Genomic DNA, 15,136 nt, shown 5'->3' on the forward strand with positions numbered 1-15,136 from the left:
GGAGAGGGAAGACACGGGTCCGCCCAGGGGGGGGACTTAACCGTGGCGGAATGAGCATATGGGATCGCCTAGTGGGGATCACGCATAGCAGGCACCTATACCCAAAACGCGGGCTGACCAGCGGGCAGACCTACAACGTAGTGGGCCAGCAAGTGACTCCTCCGCTGAGTCAGTGCTGGGGGCCACGGAGGAATCTGCAGGGCTCACCTGACGGGGAACTTTACTGACAGATAAAAAGGCGCACGTACCTCCGTGTTAGGGAGAATGGCGCAGCAAGCGTGTTTCAACACCCTACCGAGTTGTCTCCTAAATCACCAAGGGTTACCTAATACCCTTGAGGAAACCGGCTCCACTCGCAGATTGTAAACCCTTGCAAATGTGTTGGGTGTCGCCCAGCCCGCAGCTCTACAGATGTCTGTTAGAGAGGCGCCGCGTGCACGCGCCCAAGAGGATGCAACGCTCCGAGTGGAGTGTGCACGTACTCCCGGGGGACACGGCTGACCTCGACTCGAATAAGCGAGTGAAATGGCATCCACAATCCAGTGGGATAATCTTTGTTTCGATACGGCACTTCCCTGCTGCCGACCGCCATAACAGACAAAGAGCTGCTCAGATGATCTAAAATTCTGAGTACGGTCCACATAAATGCGCAGAGCTCGAACTGGACAAAGTAAAGAAAGGGCTGGGTCTGCCTCCTCCGGGGGCAGCGCTTGCAGGTTCACTACCTGATCTCTAAAGGGGGTGGTAGGAACCTTGGGCACATAACCGGGGCGGGGTCTCAGGATGACGTGAGAGTAATCGCAGACTCGTGAGAACGAGGGCGAGATCCCAAGAGGGCATGAGAGGGGGGCGAGATGGATTAATTCGCCTAGCACCCCTAAGGAACTGGATGACCAGGTTATGCTTTCCCACGGTGCCGCCAGCTACCGCGCTATGATAAGCGGAGATGGCGGTCACGTAAACCTTGAGAGTGGAGGGCGACAGCCTGCTGTCCAACTTCTCTTGAAGGAAAGAGAGCACAACACTAATCTGGCAATTTCGGGGGTCTTCTCTGCGAGAGACGCACCATTCAGTGAATAGACTCCACTTCAGGGCGTAGGCGCGCCTCGTGGAGGGGGCTCTAGCCTGAGTGATGGTATTAACCACCGCAGCCGGTAGGTTACCTAAGTCTTCCTCGCGTCTAGGGACCACACGTGGAGGTTCCAAAGATCGGGGCGAGGGTGCCAGATGGTGCCCTGTCCCTGAGAGAGTAGGTCCTCTCTCAAAGGGATCCGCCAGGGGAGGGCCGTCGCGAGGAGTGAGAGCTCTGATATCCAGGTCCGGTTGGGCCAAAGGGGCGCAACTAGCAGAACCTGTTCCTCGTCCTCCCTGACCTTGCACAGAAACTGCGCGAGCAGGCTCACTGGGGGAAACGCATACTTGCGCATGCCCCGAGGCCAGCTGAACAGACTCGGGGTGGAGTCTCCATTCTCCAGGGCGTAACAGCTGTCGTGAGAGCGCATCGGCTGCACGATTGAGCGTGCCTGGAACGTGAATGGCGCGCAGCGATTTCAGCCGCGGGTGACTCCAGAGGAGCAGACGGCGGGCGAGCTGAGGCATGCGGCGAGAGCGCATACCCCCCATGCGGTTGATATACGCCGCCGCCGCCATACTGTCCGTCCTGACCAGCACGTGTTGCCGCTCCAGCACCGGTAAAAAGCGGTGGAGAGCGAGGAACACTGCCAACAGCTCTAGGCGATTGATATGCCAATGCAGCTGGGCACCCTTCCACAGGCCCGCAGCCGCATGCCCGCGACACACGGCCCCCCAACCCGTGTTGGAAGCGTCTGTTGAAACAACAACATGGCTTGACGCCTGTCCTAGAGGCACACCGGCCTGTAGGAACGAGGGGTCGTTCCAAGGGCTGAGGGCGCGGCGACACAGCGAAGTAACCAAGACCCGGTGTGTGCCCGCGTGCCATGCGCGTCTGGGGACCCGATCGTGAAGCCAGTGCTGAAGTGGTCTCATATGGAGCAACCCGAGCGGCGTGACGGCGGCTGCGGATGCCATATGCCCCAGGAGCCTCTGAAAGAACTTCAGTGGGACCACTAGTTTGCTGTCGAGCTCCCTCAGACAGTTCAGCAACAGGCGAGCGCGTTCCTCGGAGAGGTGCGCTACCATGGTGATCGAGTCCAGCCCCATCCCGAGAAAAGAAATCCTCTGCACGGGGGCGAGTTTGCTCTTTTCTCGGTTGACCTGAAGTCCCAGTAGGCGGAGATGCCGAAGCACCTTGTCCCTGTGCATAATCAATTGCTCCCGCGAGTGGGCTAAAATCAGCCAGTCGTCGAGATAATTGAGTATGCGAATGCCCGCGAGCCGAAGGGGCGCTAGGGCACCCTCCGCGAGTTTGGTGAAGACCCGCGGAGACAGAGAGAGCCTGAAGGGGAGGACCTTGTACTGCCACGCTCGACCCTCGAACGCAAACCGCAGAAATTGGCGGTGGCGTGGAAGAATGGAGACATGGAAATACGCGTCCTTCAGGTCTATGGCTGCAAACCAATCCTGAGGACGAACGCATTGGAGAATGCGCCTCTGCGTGAGCATTCTGAACGGCAGCCTGTGCAGACAGCGGTTCAAAACGCGCAGATCTAGGATTGGCCGTGACCCACCGCTCTTTTTGGGTACGATGAAGTATGGGCTGTAAAACCCACTCTCCATCTCGGCTGGAGGAACCGGCTCGATTGCACCCTTCGCCAGGAGGGCAGCAATCTCCTCTCGCAAGACAGGGGCGGACAGGGGGTTGACCCTGGAGAAATACACGCCCGTAAACTTGGGGGGCCGTTTCGCGAACTGAATCGCGTAACCGAGTCTGATTGTGCGTATGAGCCACCGCGAGGGGCTGGCCCGCGCTAACCAGGCAGGCAGAGCCCTCGCTAATGGAGTCATCGCTACAATCGCTGACGTACCAGCGGTGGGGCAGCGTGGAGTGGGTGTGCTGATCCGGGAAGCACGAGGGTCCCGCGGAAGAGCTGGAGGAGAGCGATTCGCTCTGGCTCCGCACCCTGACTCCGGAGAGGGGGCTGGAGGGCTGAGGGAAGGGAGACCATCCCCCCAGCGCTCGTGAGCCACTGGCGAAGCACGTAGAGTCTGCGAGCCGGAAGGCAGCGCGTCCCGGACTGGCAGAACTCGTGCAGTCACATCCGGGGAAGGGAAAAAGTGCTCTTTTACTGATGTTTTGGTGGCACTGAAAAGTACCGTTGTTATCGGGGCCTCGCCCTCCAGCGGGGAAAGAGCAAGTTTCCTCTTCTCCGGATGGCCTGTCTCAGGGACGCTTCGCGGTCCGTTTACCGGACTTAATGGCGCCCTGGGCAGGAGGGGCTGCCTGCTTTCGAGGTGTACGCCGCGCCCGCTTGGCCGGAGGCGGGGGCGGGGCAGCACTCGTTGGCGGGCGCCCTCGGCGAGGAACAGTGGAGGTGGCCGGCTCGGCGGGCGGAGCGGGCTTACGGCCACGCCGATAGATGACATTGCCCATCGCATCCGACTGCTCTTTCACCGCCTTGAATTCCTGGGTGAATTCACCAACGGTGTCGCCGAACAGGCCAGCCTGGGATATGGGCGAGTCAAGAAAGCGAACTTTGTCAACATCGCGCATATCGGCCAGGTTTAGCCAGAGGTGGCGTTCCTGAACCACAAGTGTGGACATCGTCCTCCCCAGCGCACACGCGGCGGACTTAGTAGTCCGAAGAGCATAGTCGGTCGCGGTGTGCAGCTCATGTAATAAGCTTGGGTTGGACCCGCCCTCGTGCAGCTCGGCCAGCGCCTGCGCTTGGTAGCGCTGGTAGGTGGCCATCGCGTGCAAAGCAGAAGCAGCCTGGCCCGCAGCCTTATAAGCTCTGGCTCTGAGGGAGGCAGACAACCTACAGGCTTTGGACAGAAGGCGGGGCAAACCCCGGCACGTAGAGGCGCCGCGCGGACAAAGATTGACCGCGATAGCGAGCTCCACTGACGGGATCGCCTCATACCCCCTGGCAGCTCCGCCGTCAAGGGCGGTGAGGGCGGAGGCACACGCAGCACGGGCAGAGAAAGGTGCCCTCCAAGACTGCGTGAGCCTACTGTGCACTTCCGGGAAGAAGGGGACGAGAGGCTTCGAAGGCTTCGCCTTCTGGTCCTCTACGTAGCACCCATCTAGTCGGTCCGGCCGCGGAGCTGGGGGATAAACCATCTCCAACCCCACGGCCGAAGCAGCCCGGGAAAGCACGGCTAACATGTCCGCTTCAGGATCCGATTTGACAGCGCTCACCTGCCCGGAGGGGGCGAGCGGGTCCGGATCTTCGTCGGACAGTGAAAGCCCACCCTCCGATGCCGCGGAGGACATCTGATCTCCGGTGTCAGCGAGTGTGAGAGCTACCATCTGGTTAGACGGATCACTCCCACTACCCGAAGCTTGGATGGAGCGCCGTGAGGAGCGAGAGGTCCGCGAGCCCGTGGGCGGCGGATTATCTCCCGCTGAAACCCTCAGATCTGCCCGAGCGCCCGCTGCTTTTTTAAAACAGGAGGCAACTGGGGTGGCTCGCTCTCTTGCGAAAGTTAGCCGCGATCTTAGCTGTGCAACGGTCATGGCATCGCAATGACGACATGAACCGCCAGCGAGCACCGCATTAAGATGCTGGACCCCCAAACATGCAATGCAGTGATCGTGTCCATCATCCGGAGCCAGGAAACCCCCGCATCCAGAAACGCACAGTCGGAGCGCCATCCTGAAAAGGACGTGCTGCACGACTGTGTTGCTCTTTTAGGAAAGTTTGCAACAATACGCACCGCTCTGGAGGACCGGACCCAAAGAACCGCAGGCAAGGGAGAAACCCAGCTCGACCGTCTGCCACCGCGAAGACCCACTCTGGACCGGGAGACACACTCGTTCGCTCTGAAGTGCTGATCAGCAAGAGGAACCCTCATCGACTCACTCAGAAAGGATCTGAAGCGAAAAGGATGGCGTCTGCTGGCTTCAGGTGTGCTTATATGCTGAGATAATTGCAGATGCCGCACACCTGCGCAAGCTTACGCTGCCAATTAATTTCATTCATTGGCCCGTTCAATACTCTCCAGACAAGCGGCTTCTGATCCGAATCCTCCCATCGTGGATTTCATCCACTTATGGCACTGAAGTTCCCCAACCGAAGGGGAACCGGTCTCGGGCTGCAGGGTGATATGGCTGTGACGTTAGTTAAATAACATTAGTTTATGTTAGTTCATGCTAACTCACAGTGCATTAACTAATGCTAACAAGCACAAATTTGGATTTTAATGATGCATTAGTTAATGTTGTACTTTAATTAATAGATGCTTTACAAGATTATTCATACTTAGTTATTGTTAGTAAATGCATTAACTAACATTAACTAACGCACTAGTATGCTAGAGTGTTACCCAATAATATATAAATACCTCAATGTACTTTAAATTTGTCTCCTTACACAAAGAAGAAATCATTTTAGAAACATTTGTTGTCCATATTTTATGCAAGCAGAAAGACCACTATCCAGATGAGGTCTGAAAAAGGCCACACTGTTTTATTGGATCAATATGCACTCAAATATTTCACTTTGACCCAAATCCAAACTTGGCACAAGCTACAAACAAAGTTTTAAAAAGCAAACATTAATGAAGGTGAATAGTTTTGAATAAGGATACCCCAAACAAAAAGGATCACAATGTTATTGCATCATGACCCAGATGTTTCCACACCAGGGGTTCAACTTTACATCACAGGTAAGAAATGAAGATGAAAGCCAGTACCTTTTCTTTGGACTGGACAGATGGTTTCTGCTGTTGGAGTGACAGAGAGATCTCCATGATGAAGCTGACCGTCTGCTGGAGACCAGTGAGGTAATACAAAATCTGAGCTCAAACTTCTGGGCTCACAGAAGCAACGTGTCACTGTGCAAACACCATAAAACACAATGCCGTGGGGTATAAAAGTCACTGAGAAGGAAAACACACTGACGCACATTCAGCCAACAATCATCCAAAGAAACCAGAGGATGAATGAACGATCGACATATGGCAGACAAAATAAAATACACAATTACAATTTAAAAGGAATTAGTCTAACCAATTTTCTTATATAAAGTAAGTCCATCTGAAGCACACCTTCAATCAGGTCATTTCAATAAATTCTGTCATCTTCATGTCTCTTGAAGGTCAATAAACTAGAGCTTTTGAATTTGAATACGTATAACACACTTCACTGTACTATCAAGAGACGCAGCAGAGTTTTGATCATTTGTACATTTCTATTTATGTTTTCATAAGTTCAAATAAATGCACTTCTATTGTTTATAGAATTTGCTAGTAATCAGTTCCCACCTACTTTTATATGAATATAAACAATCTTGTTAGGAAATTAGAATATAGGGTTATTTTTGGAAATAGGCTTAAATAGGTTTACAAATCCTCTAGAGTCAAACAGTTTTACTATTTTTTAATCCATTCAACCGATTTCTGGGTCTGGAGAAAGTGCTTTTAGCTTAGCTTAGCATAGATCATTGAAAAGGATTAGACAATTAGAAAAATGTTCATATTACAGCTATTTTAGGAATTGGGCTTTTTTATTAAAAGCCCAAATCTTTTTTATTAAAAATTAACATATTTAACCTTGCCGCTCCAACTAGTTTTAAAAAACAAATAGAAATGGTGAGGAGGGGGAGTCTTAAAATGTCTGTTTTATTACATTCAGCTCGCAGTAGAAAAGACAAGCCACGCCCACTATTTTCTCATTTAATATTCCATTTCTCTAGGAACTGCATCATGTTACCTAATACCTAGTTACCTGCATGCTGTTACCTAGTAACCCCGCTGGGTATTATTTTCAGGTACTAAAAAAATATGATTGCCCCTGCTGCAACCATGGTGAACTAAATGGATTTAAAAATAGTAAAACAACTATTTAAGATCCATAACTTAAGAACTAAATTTTTCAAATTGAGTTATCAATACTTACGTTTTCTAAAATAATTGAGTTGCCAATACTGTTAAGCTAATTTACCAGCTAATTTTAAATGCAATCAGTTTCCACAAGCTTCCTTAAATGAACTGTATGTACATTTTTCACTCTTCTATAGCATAAAAATATTATAATATGTTTGCACATATTTAAGAAACATGCTAACTGAATACACTTGATTATCTGAAAAACAATGCTAGAGTAATGTATTTGTTTTGGTTTTTTATAACATGCCTACTGCCAGTTTACCTGTTTATATTTCAGCACTCTGTGTAGTCTTGAAGGCTGCTTCAAGAATTTACACTTAGCTGATGATTTATAATAAGTGATGAAAAGAATGATCCCAGAGTTCTCAGTACTAGAGGGAGAGAGCCCAGAGCCCTGGGGCCACAATTAAGTTCTCTTGAAGCCCAGATGTTCCTGAGCTGGATGAAAACAGTTCTTGCTTTAACGATTTTTGCCTTACTGTCTGTATCTGTTCCATCCTGGTTGATGATGCTGCCCAAAGACTGTACCTCCTCCATTCCTGAATGGAACTTCCATTCAGGGTTTCTGGATTGTTGCAGCTAGAGTTGATCTTAAGAATCTTGGTCTTCTCTGTGTGGATATAACTTGTGATGATGTGGCTGCGAACACTATGGTTTTATCTAGCATCTGCTGCTGGTTGTGGGAGAGAAGTGCGACAAGTTATTATGTTTTGTTAAAGAAGTTATGTTTTGTTGTCATTTGTTGTCTCTCTCACACCAACAAAATATAATGTTATAGTGGTTCCAAAATAATTCTGAGACAAAACCTTACCAGGTGCAAGTCATGGGCTTCACATGGGGGCTTTGGTCAAGTAATCTTGAAATGGGTCTTCCAGCAATTCTAAACAAATCTTCAAATCACACCAGATCATGGTTATCAGTTGCAAAATGTATAAAGTTTCTGGGTTTTTAAAAATATATGAATATTTTAAAAAGATTGCATTTACTAAAATAGCCACCTGTAAATTTAGGCCTGGGGTATTTAATAATGATTTCAATTTATTAAGATTTAGCTAAAAAAAATGTTTTTAAAAATGTAATAACACATGCTTTTATAACAAGAGATTCATGGAATACTGAGAAATGTTTAGCCATTTACTGCAATCGAAATGATGATAATACTAATTATATGCATTGTTCTCATGTGTGACATTGAAAATGTGTCATCATGTAAACAACCCATAAGCATATTCTGACTTACGCGATGCTTTATTGAAAAACAAAGGAAAATGTATTCATCCTTAATCCATGTCTGTCATTGATCTCTGATCTCTTTCACTGATAAAATTTCTTAACTCAACAATTGTTTTATGTAATCATCAGTTTTGATTTTGGCTTATATTTGCACATAAACATAAATCATTGACCATAAAATCAATTGTATATTCTTGATGTTCACCCACAAACCACATTGGTTCTTGCTCAATCTTAAATGAGCTGGAATGACCACAAGAATAAACCTCCAAAAGCTAAGTAACAATCTAGATTTTTGTGACCAGACGTCCAATAGAGGGGCATAAATCTGTCAGATTTGACTAAAAATATCTTCACTGGTGTCCAGAAGATAAAACATCTCTCGTGGGTTTGAAGCGACAGAAGGATGAGTAAACAGCGACAGAATTTTTTCTTCGGGTTGAACTAACCCTTAAGTGTTTCTGCACACACTTGTCCAATCAAACTGCCCAAAGCAGGTTCAGACCGGAAAACCATCCAGAACCCGTTCAGTTTTGCGTCACCAAAGCTCCTTCTGTTGGGTGATGGTGGACACCTGTTCCTCTCCATTCATGAGTGCAGCAGTACGTGCAGGCCATAAGCCCAATCCCCATCCCACTCTCACAGCTGGAGACATGAGCTCAGCCAGCAACAAAGGCATTCGTGCTCCTGCGTGTTTGAGAAAGCAAATGTGGTAATTAATGACCCTTAGCAAAAAAAAAAAAAAAATGAAAGAAAGAGTTTATCATGATGTTCACTTTCAGGTTCTCTGACTTAACAGGTTTAGTTGCAACTTCTCCTCATAAGAAACATTAAACGAAGAGTTACAGTGTATAGTTTTTTTAGAATGACAGATTTTTTAATTGAACAGGATTGTTTTTAAATAGTACAATAAAGACTCATTTATACTTAGAAATTAAACCTACATTCAATAAAAAGAAAACGAAAGGAAACTTTGGTTAAAGAAGTGAGGGACACACAAAATGATGGAAAATGTAATGAGATCAAATCTCTTCTCCTGCAAACATTTGCGGACTAGGGTGGAACAAAATCCAGGAAATAATTTAAGTTGATTAATTTTAAACTTACTTAATCCCAGGGCAGATACTGTCAAAGTTGATATCTACTGTAGCTTACCCAATTCACCTACAGCACATGTCTTTGGACTTGTAGGGGAAACTAGAGCACCCGGAGGAAACCCACGCAAACACGGGGAGAACATGCAAACTCCACACAGATATGCCAACTGACCCAGCCAGGACTTGAACCAGCGGCTTTCTTGCTGTGAGCCCATTGCGCCACTGTGCAGCCTCATTTCAAACTTACCTGATAAATAAAAATAAAAAAAAAATATATATATATATATATATATATATATATATATATATATATATATATATATATATATATATATATATATCAATTGTGTGTGTTAAATCATTATTTTGTAATATTAATTGTCAAATATTTTATAATGTAAATTGTCAAAGCAGATAAACACCAATCAAGTAAAGACAGTAAAAGCCATAATATTTCAAATTGTAGAAAATGTAGAAGGCAAGGGAGTAGTGTAAAATGCTCATGTAGTTCCTAGTAAGTTAAAACTTCTGCACTTCAGTTAAGTATAAATGTCAATGTTAAAGTTTAGTTCAGTTTAGTTCAGCAATGTAAAAAAAACTGCTGAGCCAATGTGGTAAACGTTTCCTTTAGTGAGAATCCAGAAGGTGGCTCTGATTGGAAAAAGAAAAAACTTAGCTACTTTTTATTCTTTTTTGGGCGAATTTAGAGATATCATTGGGCTGAAAAATGTTCTTGGACTTGGCAACTTTGCTCAATACTAAAAACTGTTTGAATGTGACAAATAATTCATTCATACATGGTAAGACTTATCATGAATAATATTCATGGTAAGCTACCCAACAGGCACTTTGATGTCATAACAACATGAAAAAACATGCAAAAATATGCAAGCTGAGATTGCATCTTTCAGTGATGCAGTGTCAGACACAACGCACTCAACTGAGCTAGTGCCGTCACTGTGAGGGGTAGGGTTAGGCGTGGAGTTAGATGAGCGCATTAAAAAGCATTGCATGCAGCTCAGATTGAATTGCACCAGGTCTGCATCCAGACCCCTCTCAAAAAAGCCAATCAATTGGACCAGGGGTCCATTCTTCGTACCTCACTTAAATTATCTAATATGATTTTGCCGATCCTGGATCATTTAATCTTGATAACTGATCTCTCGCTAATTTGGTTCTTCAAACAAGTTCGCGGATCAGATTAGAATGTCTGGATGAACAGATCTGAGATTGCTGAATGTGTTGTGAAGGACAAATCTATCGATCCTTGAAATCATGATTAGCAATGCAACGATTGGCTGACGGCACAGCAGCGTAATGACATCATCTGATTAATATTCAATTATCCATGTGAGCAAAATTACATCAAATTAGCAGTAAACGGTTTGTAAATATATGATAAGCAATAACTTTACACATTTGTTATGAGCTATGGGCGTTACACTTTTATGTGTCAAGAGTATTCATCATGTATTTCAGTGCATATCAATGTATTTAGTTCTACATTTAGAAAAGATTTTCTTTAGTAGCCGCTTTTTTTTAATCGCTGTATGGAATAACTGGATGTTTACAAAAGCATTTTGATATTGGTAAAGGCATCTGCAACTTTTGTGAGGCATAATCATATTAACTGCCAAAAGATGTTTATGACTGCATTAATGTATTATTTCTTTTTTTTAAAAAGTCACATATTCTGCATTTCTATTATCATACACAATTTGTACTAAAGCGATCTAAAAACTTCATATCAATAAGTTTTTTCTTTGCACAACTAGGTGGCAGTCTTTGTACTTTCATTTTGAGGGAGCAGATTGCATAAGTCTTATTAATATATATAACTTTATTTATTTTATTAATAACTATAACTTTATATATATATATATTATTTTTTTTTTTTTTGAAAAAATATTTACTATTTTCCCAAGTGTATATAACTACTACTGTAAGAAAATATCAGAATTCGGTACATACTTTCTCTATTATCTTGAACTGACCCGATCTAATCCTGTTTATATGAATTGAACCTGCTTCCGATCAGGTTTGAGCTAGCAGAACTGTTGCTATGACAACAACTTTCAGCTTTGAAGAATGAAACGATCCTGGATCGTGTCAAATCGTCAATATCCAAATCCAGCTAACTGAGTAATCCATGTACGAAGAACGGCCCACAGGGATCCTTTTATTGATTATCCAGGAACCTCTAAATCTCTAAAACTAAAAGCTTGTCTGCCTTTTTGTAAAAAAAAGAAATATTTCATGTTCTTGTTTTTTATTTATTTTATTTAGTTAGTTACTTACTTAGTTAGTTAGTTAGTTAGTTAGTTAGTTAGTTAGTTAGTTAGTTAGTTAGTTAGTTAGTTAGATTTTGTTTGTTTGTTTTTTCATGTGGGTGTCAGGATTCAAATGACATGAATGATTGATATTGTCTTATTCTTCAATGTAAATTACTGACATATTTTTGCACCAAAAACGTTCAATAATAATATATTTGAAAAAAAAGGAAATTAAACAGACACGTAGCATTAACATCAAAAGACACGTTTTTGCAAAAAAAACAACTCCATTGTAGAGATAAAAAAAAAAGTCTGTGTAAATTTGGACTTGAACCTTCAGAGGAATGAAACTTGTCTTATAACACTTTTTGATGAGCAAAAAAAACATACATGTGTAGATGTCAAATGGAAGTTAAAATTTTGACATCAAACCGATTTGCATTTTTGACATGTTTTTTTGACTTTTTAATGTTTAATCTTATTAAGGTTCTTCTGAGTGTGCCAGTTTAGGTTCAGTTTAAAACACAGTTCAGATTTTTTTATTATAATGTGTTAAAAAGTGTCATGTTGGGGGCGTGTAAACAGCTCGCTGTTTAGGGGCGTGTTGCTTCACATGAAAATTAGTTTCGGCTTCCCGCTTAACTTAACAAGAGGGCGAAGCCAAGAGCTCACCTGCTCTGTGTTTGCAACAGACATTCAGACTGAGAGAAGAAACAGGAGTGAGAGAATCAGCATTCAGCCGTAAATGTACAATTCGGACACAGACCAAGCAGAGAGTACAAAATCATGTGTGTCTTTGTATAGTTTTACAGCCAACGGAGAGTAATAACCACGCACACTGAATTAACTTTAACTGAGGCACCGGATGCGCCGCTCGAGGCCACAGGTTTCCATCAGGGCACACACAACGGCACCCCAATCGCTGCCCCGTGCACCCCAACAGAAACCCACGGCCAAAATTCCAAAATGCATGGTGCTGCATCAGCATCAGCGTCGCGACATGCAGAGCGGAGCTTCTGGTGTGCGACCTGCAGGCAAGTTTGTTATTTTCTTTCCAATGAAGAGATGCACATGAGGCAACACGCTTGCACTTTTCCAGCTGCACCTAGTTAAAACCACAGGGAGCTTCTGTGAACGTGAGAAATGCGAACTGCTGAAGTTTAAGGTAGACGCAATGAAAAGTACACGTTTGCAAACCTACCTAAAGGTATAACCAATAATTCCGATTAGAGCAATAATGTGGAAAAAAACTCACTGTAGCTGCCAACTGTTTCTTGCAGCATAGGTTTATTCTGAAAATGTAGCCCATTATACTGTATATTTCTGGAGATCAAGAATTATGTAGCTAGAGCTACACATGGCTGAATTTCATCTTTAAAACAAACACTAGGGGGTGGTGTGTCACCGTTCCTTTTCTCGCTTACTAGCTGACTGCTTACCTGCATGCGGACAGCTTTTCCGCTGTTACAAGTTTGTCTGGTAGCTCGACATGTAAAAGATAGAAATTTGACATCTGAAAAGGTGTACACAGCGGCCTCTGGTGGATTCGCGAAAACAAAAACTGCAAAAAAAGTACCTCCTGGGACGTATATTGCTCTCTCCAGGAATGTATATAGGGTCATGTAATCAGAATGAGCCCGAGTTAGCTTCTTTTCCATGCATATTTTTTTATTACACCCATGTGTGTGATTACAGTCAAGCAAAAGGTAAAATCCTCCAAAACTCTGTTACTCTGCTGCACTCGAGATGGTGATGTGAACTCATCTGACACACTCTCCACTTTTACTGATTGTCACTTGTCAAAATCACTACTCATTTGAATAAAGTTAACTAGTAAACACCTCAGATTACATCCAATCACCAGCAAAATCACACCAGAGGTTGCCTACTAAGTGATTTGTTAATTTTTTTAGCTTTAAACTAAAAAATAAAGAATAAATTCTGAAACAATAATAATACTATTATTACAATCTTGCAATACAGGAACAATTCTGGATTGTGAGAAAAAAATATTTTTATGCACAATGACTTGAAAGTTGCTTCAATAAATTTATCCCTTAGAGATTAATTAATATTAACACAAATATGTGACCAGTAGACTAATGTAATCATGAACACTAAAAGTAATGTAATTATTGCTAACCATGTTGTTATTATTAGTATTCTAGACAGTGTTGGAAATGTCAGTGACATTAAACAACCTCATAGAATTAGTAATATCCCAACTCTTTGACTAAAATCACAAGTTGTAAAAAAGCTGCTCAACAAGGTTTACATCTACAGTATGAGTTAGTTGGTCATTCAATGATTGGTTTCTAATCCCATAGAATATCATGGAATCACTACGGGAGCAAAAGCCAATAATAAAGTGCCGTCCATCTGCAGAGCCGTGATAAGGACCCTCAGGATCCACTAGGAAACTTCTGCATTGTGAGTCTGGATTCTGGGTGCTCAGTGGATAGAGATGCTCCCCATTGCTTTCATTAACGGGGAGAAAGGAAGATCATAGCTCTTTGGAGCAACACAAAGCAAGAAAAAGACCGAGTTTAATCCCCGGGAAGAGTTCCTGCGAGGGAAAGATGAATTCTTGATGTTGGCCTTTATTATATGAGTACAGAAAAAGATCTAAAGGTTTATCTGCAAGCCTACCTCGACTGAGGTTTTATGCAGAAATGGAAAGAATTCCTTGTTAAGTAGAATCATGTACATACAGTCTATTTATTTGAAGGATTGTACGAAATCTAAATGTACAGGAATAACAATAGTTTTTGAGGTTTAGAAGAAAATGTCTGGTGGTATACTTCACAGCAAATTCTTGTCTTTGGAATAAACTCCCTGGGAGTTAAAATCAACTCAATCTGAGTGTGCATGCGCGACTATCAAATTCACTCCCCTGCCGAGTTAAAATTACTCTGCTTTTTCAGGTGAATCGTATCATTTTTTTTAGTTAAATTTGACACTTTCTGGAGTTAAATGTGTAATCCTACAGAGAGTACTTTTGCATTTGGGTATAATATGAACTCCTTAACGATGTTAATATGTAACACTTTTTAGTTAAAGTTTACTTCAAACAATATATATATATATATATATATATATATATATATATATATATATATATATATATATATATATATATATATATATATTAGTGCTGTCAATCTATAAAAAAATTAACTGATTAATCGCACCTTTTAAAAAAAATTATCGCGATTAATCGCGATTAATCGCATTTAAAATACTGAAACTTGTAATTTTGCCTATTTAAATGTAAAATTAATGTAAGCGCAAGAAAAAAAATATTTAAATTCAAAATATTATTTTTTAATAGAATTTTTGTTTAACTTGTTACACAGATTTCTTCATGTAAACAACATACCCACAATAAACCATCAAGATCCTGGCTTTACAGCCATATTTATTACAGAAATTAAAACACAGGCATGTTAATGACATTTAAATTTCAAAACAATCAATGCCAATAAAGAAAACATTGATTTCCATGTTGGATTCTAAGTGGATTGCAAAAAAATGCCAAAATACAGGAATTGCAGATATGGAAAA

The 15,136-nt window shown here is 43.2% G+C and overlaps 1 protein-coding gene across 26 annotated transcripts in view; it reads right to left on the bottom strand.

Annotated features, from left to right (window-relative positions):
- rgs14b (regulator of G protein signaling 14b) overlaps positions 1–15,136 on the bottom strand; it is a 97,899-nt gene that overhangs the window by 47,632 nt on the left and 35,131 nt on the right. For 3 of the 26 annotated variants that reach the window (XM_087301505.1, XM_087301507.1, XM_087301496.1), the window contains exons 2-5: positions 8,652–8,889; positions 7,781–7,849; positions 7,232–7,639; positions 5,776–5,916 (exon numbers count right to left, since the gene is read on the bottom strand). In XM_087301505.1, coding sequence (XP_087157631.1) covers positions 5,776–5,832 — 57 coding nt within the window. In that variant the 5' untranslated portion in view covers positions 5,833–5,916; positions 7,232–7,639; positions 7,781–7,849; positions 8,652–8,889. Of the gene's footprint in view, positions 1–5,775; positions 5,979–7,231; positions 7,643–7,780; positions 7,850–8,651; positions 8,890–9,357; positions 9,547–15,136 lie in introns of all 26 variants that reach the window. The other 23 variants (XM_087301499.1, XM_087301497.1, XM_087301502.1 and 20 more) reach the window with 16 other exon arrangements.

This window comes from Danio rerio, chromosome 21 (genome assembly GCF_052040795.2).
Source record: "Danio rerio strain M-AB ecotype USA chromosome 21, GRCz13ab, whole genome shotgun sequence".
In the NCBI taxonomy this organism is placed as follows: domain Eukaryota; kingdom Metazoa; phylum Chordata; class Actinopteri; order Cypriniformes; family Danionidae; genus Danio; species Danio rerio.